General features: G+C 35.6%; 1 protein-coding gene across 1 annotated transcript in view; it reads left to right on the top strand.

Moving 5' to 3' along the window:
- ENPEP (glutamyl aminopeptidase) overlaps positions 1–25,397 on the top strand; it is an 88,054-nt gene extending 62,657 nt beyond the window's left edge. Inside the window, exons 12-20 of the mRNA XM_002806653.7 lie at positions 5,873–6,009; positions 6,140–6,195; positions 11,261–11,411; positions 12,434–12,507; positions 12,612–12,716; positions 12,800–12,970; positions 16,382–16,522; positions 22,503–22,581; positions 24,538–25,397. Of these exons, the coding sequence (XP_002806699.3) occupies positions 5,873–6,009; positions 6,140–6,195; positions 11,261–11,411; positions 12,434–12,507; positions 12,612–12,716; positions 12,800–12,970; positions 16,382–16,522; positions 22,503–22,581; positions 24,538–24,690 (1,067 nt within the window). The 3' untranslated portion in view covers positions 24,691–25,397. The remainder of the gene's footprint in view (positions 1–5,872; positions 6,010–6,139; positions 6,196–11,260; positions 11,412–12,433; positions 12,508–12,611; positions 12,717–12,799; positions 12,971–16,381; positions 16,523–22,502; positions 22,582–24,537) is intronic.
- The last annotated feature ends 229 nt before the right edge of the window (positions 25,398–25,626 follow it).

The following is a 25,626-nucleotide window of genomic DNA, read 5'->3' as shown; positions in this document are numbered from 1 at the left end:
TGCGGGTTTGGTGCCAAGCTACTGCAATAAAGCAAATATCACAATTAAGTGAGTCACATGAATTTTTTTTGGTTTCCCAGTGCATATACAAGTTATTTTATACTACACTGTAGCCTCCTAAGTGTACAACTACATTATGTATAAAAGTACATATGTTAATTAAAATAATTTATTGCTAAAAATACTAACAATCATCTGAGCCTTCAGCCAGTTGTAATCTTCTTTACTGGTAGAGGGTCTTGCTTCAGTGTTGATGGCTACTAGCTGATTAGGGTGGTGGACTTGGGTGGCTGTGGCAATTTCTTAAAATAAGTTTGCTGCATTAAGTTACTCTTCCTTTCACAAAAGGTTTCTTTGCAGCATGTGATACTATTTGATAGAATTTTATCCACACTAGAACTTCTCCCAAACCCTGGTGGTACTTTCTTAATTACATTTATGGAATATTTTTAATCCTTTGTTGTCATTTCAAGATGCTCACAGTATCTTTACCAGGAGTAGATTCCATCCCAAGAAACCACTTTCTTTGCTCACCCATAAAGAGCAACTCCTCACCTATTCAAGTTTTATCATGAGATAGCAGCAATTCAGACACACCTTCAGGGTTCACTTCTAGTTCTAGTTCTCTTGCTGTTTTCATCACATCTGCAGTTATGTCCTCCCTATAGGTCCTGAACAACTCAAAGTCATTCATGAAGGTTACAATCAATGTCTTCCAACTCCTGTTAATGTTGATATTTTGACCTCCTCTTATAAATCATGAAAGTTCTTAATAGCTTCTAGAAAGGTGAATCCTTTCTAGAAGGTTTTTGGTGTACCTTGTCCAGATCCATCAGAGGAATCACTATCTATGGCAGTTATTGCCTTACAAAATGTATTTCTTAAACAATGAGTCTTTGAAAGTCAAAGTCACTCTTGGATCCATAGGCTTCAGAATAGATATTGTATTAGACGCTGTGAAAACATTAATCTCCTTGTACATTTCCATAAGAGCTCTTAAACGACCAGGCACATTGTCAATAAGCAGTACTATTCTGAAGGGAATCTTTTTGTGAGCAGCAGGTCTCAACAATGGGCATAAAATATTCAGTAAACCATGCTATAAACAGATGTGCTGTCATCCAGGCTTTGTTGTTCCATTTATAGAGCACAGGAAGAGTAGATTTAGCATAATTCTTAAGGGTCTTAGGATTTTTAGAATGGTAAATGAGCACTGGCTTTAATTTAAAGTTGCCAGCTGCATCCATCCCTAACAAGAGAGTCAACCTGTCCTTTGAAGCTTTAAAGCCAGACATTGACTTCTCTCTAGCTGTGAAAGTCCTTGATGGCATTTTCTTCTACTATAAAGTGTTTCATCTACACTGAAAATGCTTTTAGTGTAGCTGACTTCATAAATTATCTTAGCTAGATCTTCTTATTAACTTGCTGCAACTTCTATATCAGCACTTTCTGCTTCACTTTGAATTTTTATATGTAGAGATGGCTTCTTTCCTTAAACCTCAAGAACCAACGTTTGCTAGCTTCCAACTTTTCTTCTGTAGCTTCCTTACTTCTCTCAGCCTTCATAGAGTTGAAGAGTTAGGGCCTTTCTCTGGATTACACTTTGTATTAAGGAAATGTTTTGGTTAGTTTGGTCATCTCTCTGGACAGCTACAACTTTCTCCATATCAGCAATACAGCTATTTCTCTTTCTTATCATTTGTGTGTTCACTGGAGTACCACTTTTAATTTCCTTCAAGGACTTTTTCTTTATGTTTAGAACTTGGCTAACTGTGTGGTGCAAGAGGCCTGGCTATCAGCCTGTCTCAACTTTTGATACCCTTTCCTTACTAAGCTTAATCATTTCTAAAGTGAGAGAGGTTCAACTGTTACTTTCATCTGAACACCTAGGGCCATTATAGGGTTATTGATTGGCCTAATACTAAGTTGTGTCTAAAAGAATAGGGAGGCCCAAGGGTGGGGGGGGTGGGAGAGAGAAAGAGAAAGAGTCAGAGAGAAAGAGAGGAAGAGAGAGAGAGAGAGAGAGAGAGAAAGAGAGAGAGAGAGAGAGAGAGAGAGAGAGAGAGAGAGGAATGGCCAGCTGGTGGAGCAGTTAGAACACACACAACACTTACCAATTAAGTTCTCCCCTTACATGGGTGTGGTTCATGGCTCCCCAAAACAATTACAATAGTAACATCAAAAATCACTGATCACAGAGCACCCTAACAGATATAATAACAATGAAAAAGCTTGAAATATTGCAAGAATTACTGAAATGTAACTTAAAGACATGAAGTGAGCACATGATGTTGGAAAAATTAGCACTGATTGATTGGCTTTGCTACAAATCTTCAATTTGTAAAAAAAAGTGCAGTATCTGCAAAGCACAATAAAGTGAATTCTCTCTAGTGCAATAAAATAAGGTATGCTTGTACACCTTTCTTTACAGGAAAATTTACTAGGCCACTTGCTGAGATTTAGAATGGACCCTGTAATTATTACTAAAACAATCACTAATACTTTCTTGAATAAGTAATTTGTTGAAAGCATTACCACAAATGGATAACCAATCCATTTTATAATGGATCATGTTAGCTTCAGTTTCAGAAATTGAAATTTTCTTCTATGACACCAAAGTCTAATAATGCATTATACTTGAAATTTTGAGCTCTTCAAGTATACTTTGCATGTCATTAGTTAAAAAGTACTACTCTTGTATCTTTCAGCTGTGTTTTTATTTTCTTAACTAAATTGAGATGGGGGTCTCACTATGTTGACCAGTTTGGTCTCAAACTGGTCACGAGTAATCCTCCCATCTTAGCCTCCTAAAGTGCTGGGATTACAGGTGTGAGCTACTGTGCCCGGCTTCAGCTGTTTTACTATTAAGTAATACATAACATTTAATAAGATGTAAACTCTGCCATTTTACATTAAAAAGTAATTCAATTAAAGGATTAGTGCAACACATTTATATCACCAAAGAAAAATGTTTTTTTCTCTAGGAATCTCAGGCTATTATAAGCTGTCTACTTGTCTAAAATTTGTTATAATTATTTATATTAGTAACATTAAAGAACTGTTACCTGTGCTCTGTTGTTGAAATCTATCAGAGTTGAAATTAAAGAGGCTCCATATGAAATTTTGAAAAGGTCTAGGCAAATAATAAAAGAAAAAAGTAAGAATTTTCTAGAAAAAGCTCCTACCCAGAAATAACTCATTCAATACTTTTTGGCATAGAACTAATAAGAAACAGAATAAAACAATTTTTAAGTTGATATGGCATAGGTCCATTAAACTTACATTTCCAAATATATAAAATGAATTTGCAAGGTTTAAAATATAATTTCAAATGAAAAAGGATTACTAATCATAAAAACAGTAGTCCTATTATGTTTGTTGTATGTTTGTACATGTGTGAATATAGAAGACACACACACACCCACACACACAGCAGGTAAAAACATGTTAACTGTGGCAGGTAATTTTTATATTCTTCTTTACACTTTTCTGTATTTTCCAAGTGCTCCATAAAGAATACATGCTATCATTATAATCTGAAAAAAATTAACAGTAAATGGAGTAACAAAAGGAAACATACAGTGTGTTAGTCCTGTATTTTAATCTTACTAAAGTATTTTAGTTCTACTCACTTCGTTATGTAACTAACAACCGAACAGTATTTTGCTGTTGACAACTGTTCTGAAAGTAGTATGAACTTGGAAAGTCCTTAACTATTGACTTCCTGGATCTCAGCTTCCTCATCTATAAAGTGAGAAAAATCACAGTAACTCTAGACAGGCTTAACTAGGTACCTATAAAGCACACTAAAATATGGCGGTATTTAGATGGATTGCCAGGAACTTCTCAATGTTATTTATATTTGCTTCGCTATTTATAGTACTGGCAGCATATTCCCTTTCATTATAATGGGGATAACTACCATCTGTTGGGTTCATAATACATAACTATGTGGCCAACACTTTACCTATGTTATCTTATTTAATCTTCACAACAGCCCTGTGAGGGATTTTTGTTCCTGCCTTCCTTAGGGTGAACTGGGACACAGAGGGGTCAAGTGATCTGGCCAAGGTCACACAGCTAGTAAGTCACAGAGCAAGGATTTTATCCTAGATCTCTCAGACTCAAAAGTTCATGCTCTTTCTCCTGTAACATATGGCTTTATGCTTAGCAAGCAACTCTCCTCCTGATACAAACATTCAAAGTGTACAGATGCCAAAAGATTAGCTTCCTTTCAACAACTTGTCCATGGGAAGATGACAAAGAAAGACACATTTTACATGAGTGAGGTAAGGGCTTATAATTTGTCAAGTATCTACTCTGAAAGTTTCTAAAGAAACTTATTGTCTTGTTGAAGGGCTTACTCATATATTGGGAAAAACTACTGTGTCCTGGATATCTTCCAGACCTTGCAAACACTTCCAAAATTTAAATCATATTTGCTCCCAAACTGACTCACTTTCCTCTATTCTTTACTGGCAACACCATTATTCATCCAGTTGTGCAATCCATTTTCCCCTCCTCTGACTGCCCACATCAAGTTAGAAAAAGGGTTTTGCTGATTTTGCCTGTGATACGTCTCTTGAGTACATCAACTTCTTTCTGGTTTCATCATCTCCCCATTAGTGTAAGCCCTTGTCTTCTATTGCCCTACATGACTACAGTGGACTCTAAATTAGTCTTCTTATCTCTAGAATCACCTCCAAAATATCTCCTATACCACTACTGAAATTATTTTCCAGGAAATAGACTTGAGCATGTCATTTCTCTGCTTAAAACTCTTTTCTCCTCTCAGAGGATGTATTCTTAACATGGCATGTGACTCTTCATACTGGAGCACTGGCTTTTATTTCCAGCATCATTTCCTATTTTCTAATATCACAACCTACATTGTTGGTACACTGAAATATTTGAAATTTCTCAACTATACTGTGTTCCTATACCATTATTTAAATTGCATATTGTCCATGTAAACAAAAGAGTGTATGAGCTGAGAAGTATAGGAGTAATGCTAACAAACTTGGTTATATCAAAGCATAGCTATTATTTCAAGTACATATCTTTTACCTAAACCATAAGTCTCTGCTCCTTCAATATTAGGCTTCTAAAATCTATACAGCGGAGCCTGACATATATATGGATGCTGCTTTAGAAAGAATGCTAATTTGATAAATTCATTGATGGAAAAGTATTGTTGTAACCTACTGAAATAGGAAGTAGAAGACTTTACAAAGATAAATAAAAATGGAAGAACAAGTATGAAGTGGGTTACAAAATCAAGAATGTTCCATTTGTATGTCAATGCAGGTCTTCTTGATGCAGTAACATTTTTAAAGTGCTGCTGATTATCAATTTATTATCCTGCTTAGCAGTAGCCATTTCCATCAACTTCAATGTTGATTTTAATAAACAAAGTATTATTTTGAGTGTTTACATTTTTATTCCCTCCCCAGCCTGCCCCAGTGAATACTCTCTGTGTAATAAATCCGTTATGATTAAGGTTCTATGGACTACCCTGAAGGCATGGACTTCTCTGTCTTTAGGCATTGTTTTCTTTTATTGATGGATTGACCAGCACAAAATTATTTCACCCATTTGGGAAGCTTCTGCCAGTAAAAACTATCCATCATAAATTACAGTATAATTATTTGTATTACTTATTCTTTTTTCGCTCATTCATTATAGTGACACTCTAAAGTTAGGCAACTAAGTAAAAATTAGGCTTTGGGCTTTGGATCCAAATCAGACCTGCCTCCTTGAGCTAACATTTCTTTTCCTTTCTTTTATTTTCTCTTTGCCCTCTGGGTCTAATTTCTCTGTGTTTACAGTACATGCAAACATGTTGCTCATTAGTGTTTATTTACTACCACAGGAATCACTTTGAACTCTTCTAATCCTAGTGGAAATGCTTTTCTCAAAATAAACCCAGATCATATTGGGTTTTATCGTGTAAATTATGAAGTAGCAACTTGGGACTCTATAGCTACAAAGCTCTCCTTGAACCACAAGGTAAGAGATGGCAATGGTTGGAAATTGTTTTATTTTTGTTCTAAGAAGAGCACCTTATTGATATTAATTTTTTTCATCATGCTTTGTCTTAAGAATTGTGTTTTTTATCTCTCTTTCTCCCTCTTCCCAGAATTTTTCTTCAGCTGATCGTGCAAGTCTTATTGATGATGCTTTTGCCTTGGCAAGGTGCGTTTTGGAATGAGACTAAATTACTTAAAATACTGTGGGTTTTGTCATAAATCTCTTATAAATGAGTTTAATATTCAAGTATTAATCAGTTTTAGCTTAAAATACCCAAAGCCACTATTAAAAACATTATTGTTTTCCTTAACTCTCTTTTCAAAAGTTCACTTGAACCTCATAGTCAAAATACTGACATTAGCCCTTAATGTATACAAAAAACTCACCTAACATATTGACTTTGAATATGGTTTATCTATATCAGGATCCTTAAGCTAATTAGGAATGACATTTGCAAATGATCGAAGTGTACCTTCATAATTTGATTTAATAAAAAGACAAACAATGTGTTTTATTAATTCAGTTCTGTGAGCCCAAGCCCAGTGTAAGATATTATAGCTAGAATTATCAAATCTTGGTCAGGTCACTGGGGTAAGAAGAATGAGCTAGGGTGCTTTAGAACTGATCAGAATTAAGGGACAATTTGGAAAATTTGACTCTTTTTCTCATAGTCTGAAGGTAACCTGCTCTTTAGAAGAAGATAATCAGCCTAGATTGGGGGAACTAAGTAGTATCCATGGTACCTTTAATTTTTTTTATTCATATAGTCTAACACCAGTAATTAAACAAGCATTTATTGAGTTTCTGGCACTTTGCAGAAGCTGGGGACACAGACAATTTTATTTATCTGGCTTTGTAGTGGCCTCATTCTAGATATGAGCAATGTACTAAGAATGAGGTGCCACTTCCCTCAGTAGCCTCTCATGGCCTCTTTCTCTGTGTTGAATATGCTTCTTATGGACCCTATATTTCCTCATAATATTTTACTGCTATTTTTATTAACTATGCATCTCACTCATCAAACTGAAGTTTCCATGAAGATAGGCACCCAAACCCAGCTCCTGACTGTACGTGGCCAATAATAGTTGATAATAAATACTGACTAAATAGAGAGCTGGAAGAATAGTGTGATAGTACTAGAGGTGTGGGGAAACTATTTTACATAGAGTTCCCGGATAGTATATTGAAAGTCAGAAAACCTCGACATATTTCAAGGAAGGAATTATAGTGATCAAAAACAGGCTCTTGAACCCCATTAAAATCCTGGTTCCATATAACCTTGAATGAGTCTCTTAACCTCTCTCTGGCTCAATTTTCTTGTTACCAAAGTGGAGATGACCTTATAAGACTTTTGTAAGAAATAAATGAGATAATGGACATAAAACACTTAAAAGATTATCTGGTATGTAGAAAGTACTCAATACATTATACTACATGACCGAAATGCATCTACCATTAATTAGTAGTGGAGACACATTTAGACAAGTTCTTCTGAAAGTGTAGTCTACACTTCTTTTGCAGCTAATCGATAATGTGATGTTCCAGTGAACCTCCAAGTTTAACCTCCTGGATATGTAATAGATTATTTGCACTATATTATAGTATACCACTCACTCACTTAATAAATATACATTGAGGACCTGTGCCAGGCACTGTGTAGAATAGAACCTGGGAAATTAAATGATGAAGGAAGATGATCAATAAGTATTTTAAAACAGAATCATTTAGTTTTTTATTTTAATTATCCTGTTTCAAAGCTCAGCTTCTTCACTCTTAGAAATTACAAAGAACTGTACTATCTCTACAGTTTAATTTGAATCGCAATGTAGATGGTTCTTTCTGTTCCAAGGCGAAGTGAAAGCCTGTTGAGCAGCTCTCTCTGAGGAACTGGGTATAAAGCAAGTCACTTACACTACTGAAAGACTTTCTCACATTTGCTCAGCTCCTTGGCCACAGCCCCATAAAACTGCGAAGTGCTGTGGAGAGGAAGAAAGTGAAACAAATTTGAAATTCAAAACATGTAGAATCACACAAGAGGGCTAGAAATTATGTTCTGCAGCACATGAGGAAGATGGGACTCAGAGATAAACAGATTCAACCAGCATTGGTTAGAGCCAAGAGGACAGCTTCAAAGATCACTTCAGCTAAGACCACCTTGGTGGAGGGAGTGGAAGAGAAAAGAAATGCATAAATAGGTGAGCAACTGTGGCAGGATTAGAATTTACACAAGTCTACTGAGGTATTTAAAAGGAATGTAGTAGCCATTATATTTAACAGTTAGGACTAAATGATACATCTGAAAATAAATGTATTTTTTATTCCCCTGTCTCTTCCAAATTGATCTGAAGAGGTAGTACTCTTACTGTCCTGGCTGGGCATATGCCTCTTTTGGTCAAGGTAAGAAATAAAAATTTACCCATCACCACTAGTTCATCCAAACCCTCTCAATTCCATAACATGCTCAGTCAAGTAAAATTATCAAAGCTTTTTACCTCATTTAAAGCTTCTTCCTGCCCCCAGCTTAGACCAGGTTCAGGTCAGTCACCCACAATGGGAATGAGGTGATGGATTTCCTCTTGTTTTCTCTGCTTGGAACTTCTACTTCTCCCCAGTCACCGTCCTGCCTCTGGTTTCTCCCAAGTTAAAGCAAGGAGAGGAAAATTTTCCCCCTCAGGAAAATAGGCGAGAAGGAGAATGTTTCTGATGTGGTATCTACGTTCCGTCCTCTCTGAACTTTGTTGATGTTTAATGCTGATTCTTGTCCTTGTGTTGTGTTTCATGGCATTTTTGTCAACCATGTCCATTCCATTGAGAAGGGTCTTTCTCTTGCAGTTTACTCGAGGTGGGCAGGTGGAAACTTCTGACCCACTTCTGATCCACAGGAAGTGGTTATGTATGCCTTACCCTGACAATGTTTAAAAGAACAGGCCATCCCAAGCAGTCCCATCTCTTCACTCTGAGGTCTGAGCACCAGCCAAACAGTCCCTCATCCTTTAGATTTCTCAGGGTGTCGGACACCAGGCCACCGTGTCCCCAAGTTCCAGGAGACACAGGTAAACCTCTTCGAGTGATCCCACTGAAACCTCTCTCCTGAGGTTTAGACAGAAAAGCATCTTGTCCCCTAGCCCTTAGAGGGGAGAGCATTTACAGTGTACTCAGTATACTGACAGCACTCTTCAAAAGCCCTCCACTAAAATGTCTCTCGCTCCTCCTTCTTCTCCAACATCTTTTATAGGCTGGTGGGGGGCTATCAGGCAAGCATCACACAGTCCTGTGCTTTACCATGTTACCCTGCTTTAGGGTCCTGCATCTTTCTTTGGAGTGTAGGCCAAGAGACTTTGTCTTGGGGTCTTGCCAAAACAGACATAGAAATAATTATTTCCCCCACTCCACCCCCTGCTTGTTATAATAATTTTTCTGTTTTTAATTTTCTCTTTGCAATTACTTCATATTGTTTCCTGCAGCCTACTTCTTGCTACAGCCAGGGGAGGGCAGGTAATAACATAAGGGAAAGAGAGTGCTGGCTGACAAGCCATGGATGGGGGCAGGAGTGACTAGGAAAGGTAATAACGGCAAAGAGGACAGCTGAAAGAACCACTGAAGCTAATGATCTAAACAGAATTTCAGCCAGGTTTCGAGGACTGCTGGCTCCAAGGATATCCAAGGTAAGGGCCACTTTAGCAAGTAAGGACCAGCAGGTGAACATCAGTCAAGCCAAGATCATGGACCTCAGATACAAACATTTTTGTTAAGTGTTTGCAGAGATGACCAGAGAACAAAACAGAACTCAATGAGCAACTTTTCCCATCGTCTCATGGACTTCCCTTAAGGGAAGCAAGAAGATGGGGAATGGGAAAAGAATCCAAAGGTGATTTGGTAAATTGCAAAATGACTGTTTTAAGCCAGAGACCTGAATTTAATTAGCAAGTTCAAGTGAGAGACTAGACAGCTGGTAACTTCTTAGGTCCTTCACACCACCTGAAGATCTTGTTGAAGAACCACAGCACACGGGATAAGTTTTACTCACCCAGGCACCTCTCTCAACCATTTTTACTGTCCCTCTAGAGAGCTGTGTTTGACAAGACAGTATACTTACCTGGTTCACTCAGGATTCTCTTAAGAAGAACTATGCAGTCTTTTGAAGTTACACTCAGGAAAACAAAAAACAAACCTTCTGCTATAAGGTGCCTTAGTCCAAGATAGAAGAGCAACAATGCTCTCATATGACCTTGTCCTCTTCTCCATTTTATTTGGTGGAAACTTTAGAGCTTCCAACCTCCCTACTTGTAGAATATAGCAAACTTCTAGGATTTAAGTCCCTCATGCTGGGCTCTCACTATATAAACAAGATTTTTGAACCAAGAAAATTCTCGACAAGTCTGGACTTCAGAACTGCTGTTTGTCTATGGACTTAACAAATGGAGTTTGAAACTCAAAGTTGAGTAAGAATGTTAGCAGTCTTGAGTTGAGTGCCCTAGAAGCAGGGTCAGAAATAGAGGTTCTTGTACCAGTGGTTCCTTGAGAGTAATTTCATGAGATAGGAAGTAAAAAAACAAAAACAGAAAAAACAGGACAGGGAAGTGGGGAAAGCTGAGCTGATTTCAAAGGTTCTAAAATTCTTTTGAAAGGAGAAGAAAGTAGATTCTTTAACCTTTAAAATGTGAATATTATCTTTGAAGTTTCTAGAAGAGAAAAATCTACTTTTTAAATGACTGTTACTGGGAAATGTATAAAAAAGGAGATGTTATAAAGGAAAATAAAAGTTCAATTTGAATGTTTAAGCATTCAGGATTCATGAGTACTGTTATTCATATTTCTTCTTCATAAGCAAATGTGAATAATATTAATAAAATATATTTATAATAGTGAATTTATATATTATAATCAGCTTGGGAACCTAAAATTTTAAAGCTCGTATTTGTCAGTATTAACTGTACAGCTAAATGGCTTTTGTTTTATTTGAAATTTTGCTATTGTGCTTTTCCAAATGTACATCTTAATGCCTGTCTTCCTTCTTACTTTTGAATGTATGAAAGCACTACTATATAATTTTGGACAAAACTTTTTGATTAGGCCTCAACAATAAATGCCATTCCTGATTGCTGAATGCAAGAATCTTCATTAACAAGGAAAGCTTTCATTGCCAAAACTTTCAGCTACATGGAAACTAAAGTCTGTGGTTTTTAATTAACTGTGGTTTTGTTTGTTTGTTTGTTTTGATCTTTCTCAGAGCTCAACTTCTAGATTATAAGGTGCCTTTGAACTTGACCAAGTATCTCAGAAAGGAAGAGGATTTTTTACCATGGCAGAGAGTCATTTCAGCTGTAACCTACATCATTAGCATGTTTGAAGATGATAAAGAGCTATATCCTATGATTGAGGTGATGTTAATGCTATGGTATCTTACGAAAGTAAATGTTTAGCCGTTAGTAAAATAGGCTCCTTTCTGAGAGAAGGAGCTCCTGGGGACATAGAGCATGTTTGCTTGCCAGGTGGAATCAAAAGAAAGTGCAATGAATTGACTAATCAAAGCAAAGCTACGCCATCTATTCTTTTTCAATTTGAGGTGCACTAGAATTTGTGGTTCTGCATACATACCATTTAGGTGCATTTTAGTACTAGAATAAATATAACAATTAATATTTTACTTAAAATACACAACATTTTAGACAATAAATAGTAATTGGATCTTATTTTAAGTGGACTTTATGTTGAAATGAATTATTATTTTAAAATATCACATTATTTCTTCTTATTCTTACTGCTGGTATTTTCCATATTGAAATTTTATTCTAAGTAGTAATTCTAAATACTGTTTCTTTGTTTTCTGATTCCGTAGCACGTAAGTAGGACATTTGTAATTTTAAACAAATTCTGGATTCAAATCTCTAGCTCTTCTGTTTACAAAATGAAAGATCTTGAACAAATGATAATATTTGTGAGTCTTAATTTCCTTCGTACATTAGAAATGTCAGCACTTGCTTACCTAAGGTGATGGGATAGTGAGGATCAAATAATATGCAAGTCCTTTGTAAAACCCAAAGCAATATACAATTATTAGTTATTTTTATTATTTCATATATACTCAAACAATCTTCTTAGTGCAGGAAGTATGTCAAGTATTTTTCTATTTATTATATATGTTAAAAGAATAGAAGTTAAAAGGGCCTTACCCAAAATTTTATAAAACATTATAGGAAGGTCCAGGATGGTTCATATTTTCAGGATTGAAACAAAATTGCAATGCGATAAGAACTAAATACATCATTTTTCTGAGGGCAAGCGCAAAGTTCTCTAAACTAGTAGGAAAACAGATTATAACAGGGGCTGCACAGTATAATAATTGGGATACTATTGAGACACAGTAAATTATTATTCATTGTACATAATGCTTTTATTTCAGGAATACTTCCGAGTTCAAGTGAAGCCTATTGCAGATTCTCTGGGATGGAATGATACTGGAGACCACCTCACAAAGTTATTTCTCACTTTTTAGCCGCTAATATTCATTTAATATTTGTTTTCATGTTTTAAGACTTTTAAAAAGCGCTTAATACCCTGGATTTGTGTTTGTTTTTAAGGTTACTCCGTTCCTCTGTGTTAGGGTTTGCATGCAAGATGGGAGACAGAGAAGCCTTGGAGAATGCTTCCTTGTTATTTGAGCAGTGGCTAACTGGGACTGAAAGGTGATTGCTCACGTTGTTATGTTTAGAAGACACAACTGAGAAAAGAGTAGTTGAAATCTCTGAAACAGTGTTTCTTTTTCTAGGGTTCCTGTAAATCTCAGGCTTCTGGTGTATCGGTATGGGATGCAGAACTCTGGCAATGAGACTTCATGGAACTACACTCTTGAGCAATACCAGAAAACTTCATTAGCTCAAGAAAAAGAAAAACTGCTCTATGGATTAGCATCAGTAAGAAATGTTACTCTTTTGTCAAGGTAAGTTGGGCTTTTGTTTCAAGTATATAAATGGTATTCAATAGTTTATGTGTCACAATCTCTTTAAGACTGATTAAAGTATGATGTTTTGTTGCCAAAAAAAATCCATTAAAAATTATTTTCCCTGCAAGAAACAAACTATCCATGTAAGATTGGCCTAAACAATAAGAAAATGTAATCTCATGTGAAAACATTCTGGAGGTAGGTAGCTTTCAGTTGTGTGCAGCGGCTCAACATTTTCACCCAAGATCCAGGCTCTTTTCTTTCTGGTTTTCCATGCTTGACATGTTGGATGTCTCATGACTTCCAGAGCTTGAAACATTTTTTTACACAAACGTGTGATGGAGGTAGGAGAGGAACAAAAGAGTTTTCTCACAAGGCTGTCTTTTATGCCAACAAGACAGTTGTCTCCAGTTCCTCTCATAATCCAGAACGGGATCCCCCTTCATCATTCTGGGTCACACTCTGGGTCTACTACTTGGCCATTTGCTGACTAGCATGAACTTGAATTCCTTTGGCTGATTTGAGCCAATTAGAGTTATCTGGGACTGCGGTAGAAGTCTGCCTTATCTAAGATCAAGAATATCAAATGGTATCAGAACAAAAGTGGGCTCTGTGAGTAGAGAAAGAGGAGTGTCTGCCGCATATGTATTTACACTCCACTCCGAAGGCACAAAGACCACTTGAAGCTCATCTATGACTTGTTTCCCACTCTGCATTTATACTCAAAATCAACTAGCTCCTTCCTTAATTCATTTTTTGCTTAGTTATAGTGTCTGAGTTATTTACTTCATGTATTTAACCAACACTTAGGATGTCCTTTCTATGTATAGCTATACAGACTGTGGGAATAAAAATGAATAAAACACAAATAAAAATAACATCTATCCGTGAGGTACTTACAGCTTCATGAAGAGGTAGAACGTAAATAGTAAATTACAATGAAATATCAATCTAAAAGGACAACCAGAAGCAGTTTGCTTTTACCAGGTACAGCCAATAATATACCTTCAGCCTCTTACCTCGGGGCTATATATTAATTCTCCTGCTCTCTGCCCTGACAGTTCATCAATAACTTGATCATCTTAACTGTGGACAGTAACTCATGCCTATAATCCTAGCACTTTGGGAGGCTGAGGCAGGAGGTTTTCTTGAGCCCAGGAGGAGTTCAAGACCAATCTGAGCAACATAGTGAGACCTCATATCTATTAAAAAAAAAAAAAAAAAAAAAAAAGAACTTGATCATTTTAACATTTCACAAAACATCACACTGATTCATTACTTTAATGGCAGTGTGCTGATTGTATCTGGTAAGAAAATTAGCAGGTACTTTTAGATGCCTTAATAAACCCTTGTGAACTAGGGGATGAAAAATAAATTGCACAAAAATTCAGGATCCTATCACTTGAGTGCAGTTTCTGGAAGTTCAGTAGTTTAGAGCATATCACAATATTCCCTCTAAAGTAAAAGAAAGTTGTTGCACCTTATGACATGCCACAGGAAAAGATTATTTTGGTGGGCTTGGTATGCTTTTTAAAAAAATTTTGGAAGCAACATATCTCACATTTGAGTGTGTTACTTTAACCATTTACAAAGTCTTTCCGTTTCAAATAATGACTAGAGTAAAACAATTCTGCAGCAAGTTCAGGCTGCAGTAAGAGCTTCCTTGGAATTCTTTCCATGTGATTGGTATGTTGTATTTTCATATAAGTAGATTTACTCACATACTGCAAGTGCAAAGAAAATGTAGGATCTTGCTTTTCTGTCTGATTGTTCCCAGGAGTTCTCACACTGTTGGTGATGAGCCAGTGAGAGGGAGAACAACTGATGTTGACTATTTGTGTCTGCCAGTCTAGTTTTCAAATACGCTGTTAAACTAGAATTGTCATTTAAATAGTCTCTTGGAGTAAATGTTCACTCCTCTAGAGTTCCTTCCCTTCCCCATATTCCTTCTGCATAGGGAGACATGCCACCTTTGTGGTGATGGACAGAGACCTCTGGTTTTTGCTGCTTTTGCCTTAAGGTGTTTACCTATTTTGGTCTGGGCCAGAGTCCAGTGAGTTTTCATTGATCATGTTTTACCTTCTGGAGCGCTATCTACCACCAGAGATGAAAGCTGTGGTCCCAATCACTTGCTTCTGTTCATGAAGTACCTGTGCTGTATGTATGGTATTTTTGTTTTCCCATCAGGCCTTCCAACATCCCTACCTCTTACTGCTGAGTGAAGAAGCTGATAGGTTCCCCTAAACAGGATCCACAAGTCAAAGGAACCAGGATAATTACCTTAAACTAATTCATATATTCACCTCACCTTACCTGCGATGTACTATTACTCTCCCATGCCATTTTGGCATAGCATAAAAGTATTTACTGAACTATAGACCTGTTCTTAAGGGGTTGTGTTTTCCAATTTCCCATGTGGCATGGACTTTGTTTAAACTTGAGTTTTCTCCAGTCCCATTTAGGGTAAATTTCTACGTCAAGTATGCTAGGGGTCTTGATATATTAATAAAAACATACATAATTTAGAAATACCTTTTCTCTTAGACAAAGGCTTACTCTTAAAGGCTCACAACTCAAGTTGAAGAGTGATTCCTTTGTTGTAGTTATTTCTCATATTCTCCTAATAATATAAATGAATTGAGCCAATGGGTAGGATGCCACAGGGCAGCAAGACTTGAGTAACATGAAACTACATCTAATCTATCAGTGGTAGACATCCAGCTTTGAGGTTCCCTTGTCACAGTGAATAAAATATGTGCTGACCTTATTTGGAAATACTTTTTCAATACAATATACACTTATAAGGTCTTGGGGTAGAAATGCTACTCTAGGTATAGCCATGGTATAAAATTAAACCTATTCATTTAGTCATTTAATTTATTTTTTACTTATTTGTGTTCTTAATTATTGCCAACTAATATAACCATATAGGTTACATTAGAGGATTGTTTCTTACAATTTAGGGAAGAACAAACAAGTTTTAATTGCTTTCCTATAGAATATAAGAGCATAAATACATTCTTTTAATTTACTGGCTTCTTTTTAAAAATCTAGTGGGATGATATAAGTGTGTGAAGTACTCTATTCAATAAATGCTGTTTTAAAATATTAATGGTTAAAAATCTGTGTTTTAAAATTGTTTTGGTACTTCTAAAATAATTTAATTTTGAAATGTTTTTATAGTTTACATTCTACTAGTCCTTAAAATCGTAGGTTGCTCTTTAAAAGCAGTTAAACATATCAGAAATGTTTAAGTTGTCGTTCATCATTTGTCATATTTAATTCACTTTATCAGTTGATACCTCAAGAATTAAATTGCTGGCATGAAAACTATTTTGCATTGGAATTTAGCTAAGGGTGAACATTAAAAGTTCACTTTGAATTGTTTTTCTGTTTGGCTTCTCTTAGGTATTTGGATTTGCTCAAGGACACAAACCTTATTAAAACTCAGGATGTGTTTACAGTCATTCGATATATCTCATATAATAGCTATGGGAAGAACATGGCCTGGAATTGGATACAACTCAACTGGGACTATCTAGTTGACAGGTGGGATGATCAGATAATGGCCTGCTGTTCTCTTTGTTTCATACTATCTACAGATTCCTTCATTTTTCTTTGGGTCACCATCTCTTACATGTATACAGTATCTAAAATAGTATATTATTAGAGGTAAAGGTTCATGGTATTGTCCTTCCAGGGAAGCAATGTACTAGTTAATTTTAAGAACAATTTTTTTTTTCTGGAAATTACGGTTTCAATTGACCTATAGGATTCTGAGATTTGGAACACTAAATTGCATCATTTTTAGTTTGGTTAAAACAAGTTAATATAATTCTACCTTTTGTGCTGGTACCTAGCATAATGCCAGGCACGTATTTAGTTCTCAATTAATATTTGATGAAAACTAGGTAAAAATTATTGGACCTGGGTTCAAATTAGAGTTCTATATCATACTGGGCTTATATGGGTGCTAACTATTGACTATCCTGACCAGATAATGAAACTTCAAGTATTTTGAATGGTTCTTAAAAGGGAATTATATTTACTAGGCAATGGCAGTTTAAAAATGGAAAATAGCAAGGACAAGAGAAGAACAAAATCAATGAAAGAGATGCTTTTCCAAACTTCATATTTCTTCAGCCTTGTGCAGAAGAAATATTGCTGCTCTTGGTTCTGATCCTCTAAATATAATGCTCAATTTCCATCCAAAAGGCAGTTCTTCAACAGAGTATAAAATAGAATATAGAGTAAATGTATGTCCCGAATAAACATATAAACATTGATGAAAAGACCTTTACCATTTGTAATCCATACATTAGGAAATAGCCTCTGTTATCTCCTCTTAATCTCTCCTGTCAGTCCAACGGCACTGCCTCATTGATAATGACTGCCTTATGAGAAATACCAACTACAATGATAAGTTCTAATTATTTTCTCTTTTCCATCCTACATCTCACCAGAGTGCTATTATGTCCATTTACGTTTCTTTTTTTTTTTCCAGATTCTATCTCTAGCTCCCAACCAAAATATACTACATTGCTTCTGTCTCTTTGTGATAAATTTTTTACCTTTTCTATTCTTGTAACTATTGTCACTGTTATTCCATCTCTATGAAGGTTGGTTGGTGTGCATGTGAATGTGTGTGTGTGTGTGTGTGTGTGCATGCACACATGTGCATTGTTCATCTTTTATGATTGTTTAAATAAAATGCTTAATTTAGAATGAATGAATCTACCTATTAAAAATGTTATTATTTAGATATAACAGTTTATATCATGCAAGTTAATACCCTCCATTTTGAAAGATATATGGCTAGTGATACATACTGCGTGTTTTATTTTAATTGAAAAGTTCATAAAACTATCTCTTTTCTATGGTGTATGGTGCAAGAAATCTATATAGATAAAGCACAAAAGTTACTTTTGAGTTATTATGAAAAGATAAGTAAATAATATTTTATTTTGCATAGTAAAATGGCCATTCACTTGTTTATTAAATATTTCTGAAGACCTATTTGAATAGCTCTGCTGTGATTTATTTCAAAAAATGCAGTTTTCATTTTTAAAAATTAGTTGTTACACTTCAAGAAAATTAAGAAGTAGAAAAAATAGGTTTTACCTTGTCATAAAGGTCATATACATCTGACCATAAACAAATGTATTAGGTCTGATAATTGAAATTATTTTTCAAGGGAAAAAATAAAGATAAACTATTTCCAGAAGTACTCCAAAACTCTTGCCCAAGGCTTTTGGTATTTCTTCATAGTCTATCTATTTCTCATATTATTTCAAATGGCCCCAAACATAAAATTACATAATAACCACATGTCTAGCACACACAAACAGCCAATATTAATCATACTTGGCTTGAATAAACAGAATTTCTCTATAAAAATGTATAAGAAAAATGAAACAAAAAATGAGCCAAACTTTATCCAAATATTTCCAAACACTTGAACATTTTCCAAATTTCAGGATGAGTAGTTTTATAATCTCCATTTCTGAATAATTTATTGTCATCCTAAAATAAATAAGCTTCTATTTAAATAAATAAAACTTTTCTCATGTTATTTTTATGACAACTGATGGCCACACTACTAATGTCCTTGCCAATTTGTGACTTAACCACAAAGTTCCAAAGATACTTCAGAAATTATTCTTTGCTTTTGTTCCTTCCAATAAACACTTAGATGAAACCATGAAGTTAAGTTGACCCAATAAGTCAATAATGTGGTGTGATTTTAGTTTATGATGGTAGATGAGAAGTTAAGATAATAGGACATAATTGAAACCCTTCAAATACTACCTCATAAATCAAAGAATTTAATAAGCACTTAAAAAGTTTTCTGTGTATCAAAATTATTTCTTTTGGATAACATAATAATACTTGTATAAATATTAAATCCAAGAGGAAAATATTTATATAATTTTTTCAAATTATTTAAAATATATCAAATACTTATTTTAGTTTTTAAAAATAACCAATAGATAAACATACAGTATATTTTGCCTTATTTTCTATACTTTACATGATATTGGTTTCCTGGGATGTACATAATTTGTTCTGATGTTTCTGGTATTTAAACAAGTAGTTGCAGTTTTCACTCAGTATATTCATTGCTAGTTTCTAAATATGTCCTTTCAACAAAACAGAAAGAAAAATTACAGAAATTATAAGTCGCTGAAAAACATTATTAGCTGCAATTAGCAGACTTTCTTTGAATCTATAGAATTTCACTGAAGCAACTCAGTGTGATTTGCTTTTTAAAATTCCTATTATTGTGAAACTGATGTGTTTTTTGCACAAAATGCAGATAAGCAAAAATAAGAGTGCAAAAATTACCTATAACGCAATCACCAAGAAATAACTCCTGTTGTCATATTACTGTTTCTCCTTCAGTTTCTCTATGGCTGTTTACTTAATTTACAGAAATGGAATTGTATTGTACATACAGTTTTTAATTAGCTTTTTTTCTCATCATCATATATTGTGGGTGTCAATGTTATTTTGAATGGTTTAATATGTACTTATAGCTTAGTTTATTTAGCCAATCCCTACATGTTGGACAATAAAGCTGTTCCCCTACAACTATACATAGTGTATTGATGAACAGTCATTGACACTGAATCCTTTGTTGTTGTTTTTTAATGTCCTTGACAATTTCTATAGAATACAAGTAATAGTAGAAGTAATACTGCTGGGTGAAAGATACATTTATTTTTAGGGTTTCTGATAAATGTTGCAGAATTGCCATTCTGAAAAATTTTACTAGCAACTGCCTATTTTCCCAATCCTTTTCAATGCTCGGTGTTGTTATTTTTATGTATCTTTGCTACCTGATTATGTGAAAACTGGTATCTATTTTTAAATTACAATTCTTTGATCTAATAAATATTGTGGAATACCTATTCTGTGCTAGTCATTATGACTGCCACTGGGAATGCAATAGCAAGGAGAAACAGGCCTGGTTCTCTGTCCTCATGAAGCTTTGAGTCTAGTGATAGAGACAAAATTTAAGTAAAGAGTCACACAAATACTTTATACTTTATTAGACATAGATTATTAAAGTATAAAAAAGTACAGGTCTTACATAGAAGTGTTATTCAAAATGGTAGACCATGAAATCTAAACTACATAAAGAAATAAGTGAAAGAAAAGGAAGAGCTGATGGTTTGAGAGATGGTAGAAGTGGTGATAGTCAAAGGGCCAGAAATCCTGGTAAAGTGAAAGAATGGTCACAGTGGAAACTGAAAGATCTAACATGTCACAGAGGGTGAATAGGTTAACAATTTTAGAGGCAGATGACTTATGATGATCACAAAGTATCACAGGAGTTTGGTGGCTGAAGTTGAGTGAAGAAAATATTGGAAATAAGGTTAAGGAACTAAGGAGAAGAGATGTTATGTTGATCATCTGTGTGGACCTGAAAATTACCTAGGATGATGGCATGGCTTGGAGGAGACAGGTGCTAAAATGTATCATAAATGAGAGGGAATAACATAAGGGAAGAAAAGTTTTTAAGGAGGTTGGAGGAGTGCTGGTCTGGAAGCAGCAATTGGGAGTCTGAGCACACTGACTCCATTTCCTGACCTGATGATACAAAGGATGTGGGAATATAAACGTTTTCTCAGTGAGAATGAGAAGTAGTGTTCCCTGTAAAGGAGCAGTTCCAGAGGGCTAGGTGAAAGGGTTCGAGAGCCCGGCGAGATCTAGGAAATGTGTCAGAGGCAAGAAAGTACACGCATCTAGGGGCACTGTTACTAATGCCTCAGAATCACAGTTTAGATAATGATTGATTACATTAGGGATGAAAAATATATTATGGCTTTCATCAGTGGTGTCTGTGATAAGAGTGGGCACTGGACCTGGTACACCGAAATTATTCTTGCTTACTAGAACATGTTATTCCTTTCCCATTGGTACATTTTCATTCCTTTGCTAAATTCATGCTGGCATATTTCTCCCTCTTAACTCGGCTTCCCAAGTCGCAGGGATTAGAAGGGCAAACCATCACTCTCAGCTCAGTATAAAAGTTTTTGATTTGCATAAAACAAACTATCAATTTTTATCTTTAGGATTTCTGCTTTTGCTACTACATATATATATGGATGGAAACATTTATATATATATAAATTCATATGTAATTTTATATATATATATATATTTATATATAATTTTTTTGGAGACAGGGTCTCACTCTATCACCCGGGCTGGAGTACAGTGGTACAATCTCGGTTCACTGCAGCCTCGACTTTCCTGGTTCAAGCAATCCTCCTGCCTCAGCCCCACAAGTAGCTGGGACTACTTGTGGGACACACACCACCACATGCCCAGTTACTTTTTATATTTTTGGTAGAGATGGGTTTTTGCCATGTTGCCCAAGGTGGTCTGGAACTCCTGAGCTCAAGTGATCTGTTCACCTTGGCCTCGCAAAGTGTTGGGATTACAGGCATGAGCCACTGTGCCTGGCCCGTAATATTTTTTAAATGCAAAATTTCTCCTAGTGCTGTGTACATATTTTCTTGTATCCCTCCTCAACATTTCAGGGGTTTAAGGTTTATACATAATTTTGTGAATTTCTTGCACTGTGATTAGTTGTGATGAGATTTTTTTTTACCTCTGCCACAACCGCCTGTGGTCTATAAGGAAACTTCTGATTCTTGCTCTTTATGAAAGAAAATGCGAAAAGAACAGGGATAGAATATCATCTTTAAAATTCTATCTTGACACTTAGCTCTAGGTTTCTTTGCTTAGGCAGCTTGATATAGGTCATAACCCCCACATGCCAGCAACTAATAAAGCTTTTTGAAAGCAGAATAAATAGCCTATATTTAAATTTCTGTACCAGTAGGAAGATGCATAGAGCATTAGGATAATGATGCTAGAGGTGTTCTGCTGTAACGGAAACATAGAAAGGCAGCCGCTGAAAGGACTTGTGTGGGCAATTAGTTTTCATTACAGTTAGATTCCTGAAGTGAGTGGTGCAAGTTGTTAGTGTGGTTCTGCTTTGTGGGGTCAGGCCAGTCTCCTATTTGCATGGCTGAAGCCAAATCATTGGTATGTCCATGATCTAGCTTGGGGGAACGGGAGTAAAAAATCCAAGAAGTTTAGGCAAGAAATTTTCCTTTATTAAGCAAGGAGGCTGCAGTTGAACATTGTGCTAATGTTCTGTTGGTAAGAATTGGGTTACCTGTGGACACCTAGCTATGAGAGAGCCTGAGAAACACAGTCTCTAGCTAGGTGCTCATATGTGCAGAAAAAGAAGAACAGATTTGGGGACTACAACAAGCAGTCTTCCACATCTGAGAAAGCTGTGTCAATTCATCTACAAAAAAGAAGTGCAGAATTTACTAAGAATTTGTCATGAATAGAATAATTTTAAGTAAAATGGGTTTTCTTACTGTGTTTTCTGTACTTTGAAAATTACTTCTAAAAACGATGAAATAAAAAGGTAACATCTGAATTTAGAGAAAATATGTAACATTCTGAGCCCTTACGCTTCCTTTTACTCTAAATTTCTCTCCAGATATACACTCAATGACCGAAACCTTGGCCGAATTGTCACAATAGCAGAGCCATTCAACACTGAAATGCAACTGTGGCAGGTATAAAGATAAATTCCTCTGCATTTGTCCAAGAAGGAACAGAATAAATTTTTTTTTTTCCCAAATTTTGCTTTAAGTTCTAGGATATATGTGCAGAACATGCAGGTTTGTTACATAGGTATACATATGCCATGGTGGTTTGCTGCATCTATCATCTAGGTTTTTTTTTTTTTTTTTTTTTTTCCTGGAGACGGAGTTTCGCTCTTGTTACCCAGGCTGGAGTGCAATGGCGCGATCTCGGCTCACCGCAACCTCCGCCCTCTGGGTTCAGGCAATTCTCCTGCCTCAGCCTCCTGAGTAGCTGGGATTACAGGCACACGCCACCGTGTCCAGCTAATTATTTGTCATTTTTAGTAGAGACGGTGTTTCACCATGTTGACCAGGATGGTCTCGATCTGCCGACCTCGTGATCCACCCGCCTCGGCCTCCCAAAGTGCTGGGATTACAGGCGTGAGCCACCGTATCATCTAAGTCCTTTATGCATTAGGTATTTGTCCTAATGCTCTCCCTCCCCTTAGTCCCCTCACTCCTGGACAAGTCCCAGTGTGTGTTGTTCCCCTCCCTGCGTCCAGGTGTTCTCATTGTTTAACTCCCACTTACGAGTGAGAATATGCAGTGTTTGGTTTTCTGTTCTTGTGTAAGTTTGCTGAGGATGATGGGTTCCAGCTTCATCCACGCCCCTGCAAAGGACGTGAACTCATTCTTTTTTATGGCTGCATAGTATTCCATGGTGTATGTGTGCCACATTTTCTTTATCAAGTCTATCATTGATGGGCATCTTTGCTATTGTAAATAGTAAATACTGCAATAAACATACATTTGCATGTATCTTTATAGTAGAATAATTCTAATCCCTTGGGAATATATCCAGTAATGGGATAGAATGAAACTATTTTTCCAAATAGAAATGATATTTTCTCAATTCAAATCACAGAAGACAATGAGAAAGAAAGAATTCTTTTTGGTTTTGTATTTTAAAATTGTATATATTAAGGTGTAAAACATGTTTTTATTTATCTTGATAAGTATACATAATGAATTGAGAAATAATTCTTGTATCTAGTAAAATATACACATATTTTTTTTTCTAAATGCAAAACAATTCAAAGGACCTCTAAGAAAGTTTGAAAGCTGAGAAAGTTGAGGCTGGGGGCATTGAGAAGGCCACACCAGACGGTTTAGTTCACAAAAGCATGGGCAGAAGGTTGCGCCTTTCCTGTAAACGTAACTCTGGAACAAGTTGGTCAAGACTTGATTCCATTCAGAATTCATAGTTTTGCAATTTCGAAACTAATCCCAAATCTGTCAGGTTTCAAATATCTCAAGTCCAAAGGAGGAAAAATGTCTATCAATGTTGAACAAGTAGAGATTGTGTGAAGTTTTGATATCTGCATGTTGGATATTGAAATGCTGAGAGTTTTCTGTATGTTAAAAAAACCAAATTATTCTTATTTTTATAGCAAACAATCCTAGTATAGCTGAGTTTGTGGTAGGGTTTTGGAGGTCAGAGGGAGGACAGCACTAATTTTAACAAAGTTTTTTTTTTTTTTTTAAATGAATTCTTAATAAGTGAACTGAAAGTCCATTACAGACTCCTGGAGTGAAAGGCTAAGCAAAACCATCACTCCATAGGTCAGATTTTCCAGAGAACACCTTGGGGAATCCACAGAAAACAGAGAAAGCAGCAGAAACAGAAAAGGGCATGTTAGGATTGACATGCTGCCATCCTTCCCTAAAATGTCAGAGCCTATTTTGGCTTGACATGCTGAGGGGTTCCAAAAAGCCGTGGGTAACAATTGCCAATCTGAGAGATGGGTGCCAAGAGGTGTAGCTCAATGTTGTGCAGTGATACTGAATTTCTAGGTAAGAAGGAAGCAACTCCAGTTTGTGAATGAAATTCTTGAAGACTCATTTGGCTGTAAATGACAATTTTAATTACTCCCCTCTCTTTTTCAGATGGAGAGCTTTTTTGCAAAATATCCACAAGCTGGAGCAGGAGAAAAACCTAGGGAACAAGTGCTGGAAACAGTGAAAAACAATATCGAGTGGCTAAAACAACATAGAAACACCATAAGAGACTGGTTTTTTAATTCAATTGCAAATAGTTAATGTGTTCAAATGTTACAGTTTAATTTTGTGAATCTGTTGTTTCTCTTACAAGCATGATGGAGGGAGCCTTATAAACAGATACTGCTTTTACTAAGCACTGTGTTTATATGTCTTGCAAAGCCTTTAAATTGTTCCTCTTTGTTTATGAAGAAAGATACTAATAGAGTATTTAATATACTCAGGGATTTCTTCTAAGTGTACTTCATAGGAGATTCTTTACAAACTGAAGATAATTTAATAGTCATTTTAATATCTTTAAATATCATTCTTTGTATCTTAAATCTGTGAAGTAGAACAATTTGGTCTTAGCTTTACATTTTTAGTACCAAAGAAACACCACTTAATCTTCTCTCTTGATTGATTTTTAAAGTTTAAATACCAGTACTTGAGGGACCAATATTACCATCTTAATCTTTATTTTATTATTCAGAATTACACAGACCTAATATCATTTTATTCACATATCTCTTACTACTTTAAATCCTACCAACGTAACCTGGGCTTAAGTTTTACTTGAGGAGCACATGAATTAGCCAAAAGAATGGCTGACTGTTGCCTTTGCTCTTATAAAATCAACAAGAGAACTCTCCTCTCCTTTTAAAAATAAATCTAAATGATTACCTTGAAAAACTATTGTTTTCCAGTGTCACTTTACTCTTTAATAAAAATGACTGCAGTGTTCCCCAAATAATTGAACACATTGCAAATATGATTCAAGAATCTGATCTTTTTCATGCCTGGTACTCTTTTATCTTGCTCCATTCCTTACAAAGCTCCTTCAAATATGCTATGAAATTAGAGGGAACATAGTGCTTAACTCTGCTCCATGGATTTTAGAGAAAAAAAGCTAAATAATTGGAAACTGTTCAAGAAAGAGATAAGGAAGATTATTTCTTAAAACTAAATGGAATTAGAATTTAGCTTTGACCTCACCTA

The sequence above is a fragment of the Callithrix jacchus genome, chromosome 3 (assembly GCF_049354715.1).
Source record: "Callithrix jacchus isolate 240 chromosome 3, calJac240_pri, whole genome shotgun sequence".
Classification (NCBI taxonomy): domain Eukaryota; kingdom Metazoa; phylum Chordata; class Mammalia; order Primates; family Cebidae; genus Callithrix; species Callithrix jacchus.
Note: the sequence above shows the minus strand (reverse complement) of the source record. Positions and strands in the feature narration are given on the sequence as shown.